General features: G+C 34.2%; 1 protein-coding gene across 2 annotated transcripts in view; it reads right to left on the reverse strand.

Moving 5' to 3' along the window:
* LOC106459827 (cyclic nucleotide-gated cation channel alpha-3-like) overlaps positions 1-7,462 on the reverse strand; it is a 165,094-nt gene that overhangs the window by 20,956 nt on the left and 136,676 nt on the right. For both annotated transcript variants that reach the window (XM_022386375.1, XM_022386374.1), the window contains one exon: positions 592-885. In XM_022386375.1, coding sequence (XP_022242083.1) covers positions 592-885 — 294 coding nt within the window. The remainder of the gene's footprint in view (positions 1-591; positions 886-7,462) is intronic.

The raw sequence follows: 7,462 nt of genomic DNA on the forward strand, positions 1-7,462 counted from the left end.
TGGATTTGATTCTCCGAGGTGGACACAGCACATAGCCCAATGTGGTCTTGTTAAAAAACAAAAAGAACTAACACCATAGTGCACCAATGAGAAGACAACTTTAATATTTATCTTCTTATACGTAACAAGTGACGATAACTTCAGCGATGATATATTGGTTACAGGTAGTGCGTTTTTAAGTTGGCAAATCAAACACGCTCTGCTTTGAAAAGAATCGTTAGAATAATGGTGAAAGTCTATGAATTTAACTTATGATTAAACTAAAACACTTGCGGCTTTGACTAGTTTAGAGTTTATGTAAAAATTCAAACTAATGGATGAATATGTTAATTACGTTCATCTTGTATTAATTAGAAGTTCCATTAGATATAAAAGAGAAGACATAACAATACAGATATATCATAAAGTTTTAATGTTTTCGACGTTTTTTGCTATTCAGTGTCACAGTTAGGCGTAGCTAAATTAAAGTCTATTACAACTGCGCTAGTTTTTGTATTGTTTATATTAATCTAAAAGATGTAATTCGTGCGTATTATTACTTCTAACATTAACAACTTCAAAACAAATGATGATATTGTACTAATTGAATACCTTTACGACAGATGTAGTCTCCGGGACTGAAGAGAACAGGACGTAGTCTCAACACCAACTCACACAGAAACCCGGCTTCCGTATTCTGAAAAATTTCAACACGTTTCAAGGTGTCTAGATGTACATGAATGGCTATTTCTGCTTTCAGCTTGTCTGGAAGAAACCCTACCGAGCGATCATCATCTGAAGACTCCTGAGACACCCACAGGTAATCAAACCATTTAATTACTTTATTCTGGATGTGGTATGGCACTCTGCGCATGCGCATGTAGGTTTTCACAACATCGAGTCTTGCTAAAAAGAAAAACAACAGCTAAAGATGAAACAAATGCTACCTATAAAAAATAGAAAATAAAACAATAGATTAGATTACAACATAGTTAAAAGAATCTGTATTTATTGAAGTTTCTAATTCTAAGCTTAATCTGAACATATTAAATACTAATACAGCTTCTATCTACGATCTTATGTGTAGAAGATAAAATATATTGGTTAATTACATCTGAATACAATCTTCAAAATTAAGAGAGGCATGCCTTCGGTTTTTTAAGGTGTACAATCCACATTATTGAAAATCAAATCTAAAAATCTGAAACATTCAACTGTGATACATTGAGTAGAAAATCCCTATTACATATTTTGTGATATTCGACTGGAATACATTTGGCATTCTATAGTGTTTTTTAAATGAATTTGACTATTCATACATATTGCGCATTTCTGATGTATGTACACTAACACCGTACTTTGTGTGATTCACAGGATGCCGTAGTTACAGTAATAAAGTGGCTTTTCCTGGATTCGCTCGAATTTTGCATATTAAGCACACTCATATTAATTAAAATGATCACCAAAGGCACTAAATTGAAAATTCAGGAATTTTTAAAAGAGCAGAATGCTTCAGACATTTGGGAATAAGTTTAGAAGTAAGTTCTTAAACTGAAATAAAAAAAGACCAAAAAATGTTTTACACATTTAATCTCAAATAATTTATTATAAATTGAGGGATGTGCCACAAATAAAGAAATAAAATGAAATTTGTTTTACCTCAAATATTTTGTATTAACTTTATCTTTTTTATTTACATTCAAATTCATATGCTATTGAAATGCTTATACGGCATGGGAGTAATTGATATAATTTAAAGTAAAAGTATATATAACATTATGTGTACAGTCGAGCTATAGTATAAAATACTGATATTAATAACAACTTTTCAAATTAAGCAGATCGGAAAACACAAACCAATAATTTTAGTGATCTAATTTTTCTTTATTATTATGTATATTTTCTCCCTCTTTACAAATTTCAGTTTAGAAGAAAATTTAATCCTTTTTTAAGATTTTGGTAGGCTAACAGTAAAGAAAAATCGCATATCAGTCAATTAATTATTAGATAATTATAAAAGTGTGACGAATTTATTATTATATATTTATTTTAATATCGACGTTTGTTTAGATTAAATTCATATTTAGAAACATACGTAGCTTATACTGATAAATATGTATTGCGAAACTCCCGAAACTATTCTGCAAAGTTGTAGAAGATTCTCGAGAGTAACAATCAATAATATATGTATGTACGTAAACGCTTAAATTTGTATTGTTACATAATCTGAATTTTCTAGAAAACCTCCACACGCCTATAAATATAACCAACGCGACGCGCCAAGAAAGTATCTATTATTAATTCGCTATAACCAGTGTGCGTTAACTTTGGAAACTATAACTGTGATTATTATAACGCTTATCAATCGGGAAACTTCAAAAATTCGACCAGGAACATTTATAAATTTCAAACACTACAAATCATGCAGCTTTAGTGAATTCTCATTGGACATTAGTAATTTTACAAAAACATTATATAATGTCATTGTGCAGAGCTCAGCGTGTGTGGCCGATAAATAACGAAGGACAAAGCTAGCTAGCTCCTCGTTAAGCGAATCGTACCTACATCAACTCGTAAGTAACTAGCTCATCGTGAATCCTCGATAAGATATCAAGGAAGTTCCAGACCAGAAAGAAGACTTTATATTGCTTGTAAGTTTGTAAAACGTTTGTTTATAAATAATTGTGTGTAATAACTGTTTTTTTTTGTAAATTTTATTGCTGTTTGTATATTAAAACACATTTGTTGTTAAAAAAGAAAACTGTGTGTATCAATCGTGTTGGCAAATATCATAAATTGGAGATATATCGGAATATATTTAAATACTAAATCCAAAGTACAATTTAACTACTAAATTTAAATTTATCGGTTAACTCAATTTCAGGCTATTTAAAATTCTAATACGTGACAAAAGCAAAAATACTTTTGATACATAGTACTTCTCTATCTTGTTTTTTTTCTATACTCATTGAAATATTTGATTGGGAAACACCTGATTGATACTGCAAGCAATAACTGTTTTACTAAAACGAAGATATTTTGAATGGTAAATGCATAATTCATATTATGTTGAGATTTGTGTACCAGAGTTCCATTGCTTTTAAAAAAAAACACGAAATATTTCAGGTGCACCCACGAAATAAATATCTGAAAAAAGTAGCTGAAATAGAAGAAACATTGTAATTCTGTAAGAAGCCCACGGAGTGACCTCTACCAGTACTTGTCACGGGAGAAGCACTATTTAATCAGCTGAAAATTCAAAATTCTACCAATTGTTAATGTTTCATAAACTTATATGGCGAATATTGAGATTCATAGAAAAGGAAACGTTTTCAGGTTTTAATGCTTATAGCGCTTCACTTAGTACTGTGGACGTTCTACTGGCTGTGATAAGACACTTATCGGCCACAAATGCTAATTCAACTAATACGTCCATAATTTACAAAGACCTGATTACTCTGGCATCCTAACTGGCCGGCCCGGCATGGCCAGGTGGTTAGGGCTCTCGACTCGCAATGTGTGTGTCGCGGGTTCGAATCCCTGTCACACCAAACATGCTCGCCCTTTCAGCTGTGGGGGCGTTATAATGTGACGGTCAATCCCACTATTCGTTGGTAAAAGAGTAGCCCAAGAGCTGGCGGTGGGTGGTGATGACTAGCTGCCTTCCCTCTAGACTTACACTGCTAAATTAGGGACGGCTAGCGCAGATAGCCCTCGTGTAGCTTTGCGCGAAATCCGTAACAAACAAACCTAACTGGCCAATATAATATTCTGGTTTCTGTAGCCGTGTTCATACATTTTAAAGCAAAGGAAGTGATGAGTCCCATCAGAGTACCTTGTACGAAAAATAGCCATCTGGTTAATGTGGTGTGCATATACTCATGTATTTAGTGCAATCATTGAAAAATTGTATGATGATCGTGGAATTCACTGACTCTAAGCTTTATGCTGGTGCCATTGCTCATCTGATAATCACTGATAAATAACTGTTTAGGGGAATAAGATATTTGACACTTATTTTTGAGGCAATGCGAGATCGTTACTCAGTTTTAACTGGGATTGGGCAAATATAAGGAATGAACTACTTTCCTTGACAAACAATACTACTCTCCTATTTAATATATATAACTATAAAATGTGATGTCCATAAGATATCTATTGATCTGACGTCCCACTGAATCAAAAATTTGTTATCTACATTATTGAATGAAAAGTAAAAAACACAGAGTACATTCCTTAACATCCTTATGGAAGTAGCAGGTGTCTTTTTTTTTCACCTTCTCTCTGCAGAACGAAATAAAATGCTGATTTTGATGTACACATGAATATAGTCTGTGAGACAACTTTCTGGCTGCAAGCTGCCGGAAGACATTTTTTTGAAATATTTACCAACATCCTGATGTATACAATCATTTACCTGCTAGTGTCTTTGTTAATAAGAGATCGATGGACAGATAATATAACTAAGTTTCAATTGTATAGGCTTTGGAAAGAAACAATAAATCGGGAGTACAAAACCCAAGGGGTGTAACTGGATTCACTCTTTGCAAAAGATCTGCAGTTTGGTGACTACACGAGACATACTGCTGGTGAATTGTCAACAGCATTCCGAACTTTGCACAACTATAAATGTTATTTTGATAAGCAGAAAAATGATCAAGTCCAAGTTTAAAAAGGACATTACAAAGACTGTTGATGTCGTAGTTGAACAATGGCAAAAATGCATTCAATGTCGAGATTGTTTTTTATGTAAATTCAGAAATTGAGAAAATTTTTATTTGTTGTGTTTAAAAAGGCAAATCGTTTGGTGGAAAATATTTGGGTTGTGAATTCTGGAAACCAGTTCTACTTTCCAAAGTCATAATTTTTGCAAAGAGTTCCAAAAACAAAACACGATCTATTGCTATATCCAAAAACCAATAAGTTGAATAAAAAATGCGCTAAAGCATGAGTTTGCTTTTATTCTGTCCTCAATATTTAATAAGGGTTTGGCAGTACCAAAATGACAAAATGTTATTCTACTAAGCAGTCAGAGCCCTCTTTAGAAATTATCTTTCAGTTCCAAAACCGACAGTTAGTGAACCAGCTTCTCACACAATAGCGATGCTTAGATCCCTGGATGACAGGCAATTCAAGACTTTTAATAACATGGGGAAAGTTATTCTCAAAACATATTTAGAACGTTTTTCTCTGCTAGCATGACAATCCATTCTATTAAAGGTGAAGAGCAAACTCCAAACACCCATGGAAGTAATGCATCATCTCACGATGTTGAATTGATCTAAAATATCAGAGACCTCTGTCCATTTCATAAAACATAAAATCGTATCAGTAGAGTTTTTCAGTAATTGGTAGAAATAAATGAACGTCACTGATGAAAAATCTACCACTTTTGCAGGAATGTGGGTATTGTAAAGTTGACAGGACCTATTTAAGTCATTGAGGTACCAGTAATGTATCCTGACCAAGAGAAAGATTATATATGCATTGTAGAACATGTTTTTGTTATCTCATTGAATCACATTCACGAACTGTAGCTCATTTTTGGTGATAAAGATGTACTGGTCTGCTCTTGTATTACTATAGCTGTGAACTTATACTAACCAGGAAATAAATGCGTGCTGGTCACATAGAAGAATAGAGTAAAATTTATATTTATCTATACATTCATCTCTCTCGTTAAGAGTAGAAAGTGCACAGCACCTTCTGGTCTAATAGAAGACAATAGAAGAAATCTCCAAATTTTGTAATATTTAGAATTTCTAAAATCCATTAAGAATCACTGGCTTGAACAAGAAAATATATGATTTCTTTCTGTGTTGAAAGCCTACAGTCAAATGTACAGAAGTGCCAGATACTTAATAAACGGTGGTTTTTTCAGTGTCAGTCAGATTTTTACCAACAGAGGACACTTTTCTACAATATACTATAAGATGTCATTATCAAACAAGGATATGGAGCAACAGTCGTATTCCAAAACCACCATTACCATAGCGAACAGATAATTCCAGTTCGTGATTTTGGAAAAGTTATGTTTTTTTGAGATCCATTCCTCTCGATGCTAGTGATATGGCACTTCTGCCCCAATCTGAGACATAATGCGTACCTGTGATTTGATTTATGTTTTGTGCTTTGATTAGTTTTAAGTAGAGTATCAAAACACAATGATTTCACCCGTTGACAAGCTTGAAAGTGAAGATTTGTAACTGCCAAAACAAAAAAGATGTGTATTAATGGCTACATATAATAAATAAATAATGATATTATAATATTTTACAACCACCATACATGTGATGACATTTAAGGAAGCTTTATTTATTTATTTTTAGGATTGTACTTACAATAAATTTCTTTTCGACATGATTATTTCAGTGAAGCTCCAAGTTTCACCCCTGCAAAGTTTCAACATTTTATTGCCGTCTGAGATTGCTATCATGAAACTTTCAAATAGGACTTTATTTGTATAATCTATACAAGCTACTCCAAACTGAGAAAGCTAAAAAACCTGATATTATGTAAATAAGTTAGATTTTCAAAGAAAATAAGAATATATATATATATATATATATACACACAGCGTGGTCACAAGTAAAAAGACACCACCTTTTCAGAAAAAATGAAATTTTTCAGTCATATTCACATGAATTGATATATTTATAATTTAACCTAATATCTGGTAGATCTCCCTTTCACTTCGTGGAGTTTGTTGATCCTTTGGGGTCATCGTGAGAATCATCTCGTCAATTTTAGATTGTGGGATTTTTGCCCACTATTGCTTCAAAACTTGGAGTAGATCACTCTTCAAAGTTGGTTTTTTTGGAAGTTTCTTGACTTGCCAGTCAAGTATGGCCCAGAGGTTTTCGATGGGGTTCATGTCAGGAGATTGGTTCGGCCAGGGCAACTTCTGAATACCATTTTCTTCCTGCCACTTTTGGGTGTTTCTAGCAGTTTGACACGGTGCTCCATCTTCCTAGAACAACGTTGTGTTCTTGTCCACGAAACCCGAGGAATAAAGTGGCAAGAGTCCTTCCTCCACTAAGCTCGATCTCCCACCATGCTTCACAGTTGGCTGCAATCTGTTTAGCCAAAACTCTTGGTGAGGCATTCTCCAGACCAATATCCCTCCACTGTCTGAAAATTGAGCGAATCTTACGGTCTTTCAAAAGTCCAGAGGCTTCGTCATCATATCATTGCCCACTTCTTTCGTCTGACTATGTTGGCAGGTCTTAATAAGAGCTTCCATCTAGCTGCTCTGCAACGATAACCCAATCTGTGGAGAATCCGTTGAACAGATTTTGGGCTCATCCCACCAACTTTGGCCACTTCTGCAGTCGTTAATCTGGGATCCATTTCGATTCTCCTCTTGACAGCCCTTTGTGTCCTCTCCGATGGACCAGGACGACCCAGATGCTGCTCAGTTGTTTCCTTGCCGTGTTTCCTGAACTGCACGATGCTTCTGTTGACTGTCGAAAGTGGGATTCCC

The sequence above is a fragment of the Limulus polyphemus genome, unplaced genomic scaffold (assembly GCF_000517525.1).
Source record: "Limulus polyphemus unplaced genomic scaffold, Limulus_polyphemus-2.1.2 Scaffold665, whole genome shotgun sequence".
Taxonomy (NCBI): domain Eukaryota; kingdom Metazoa; phylum Arthropoda; class Merostomata; order Xiphosura; family Limulidae; genus Limulus; species Limulus polyphemus.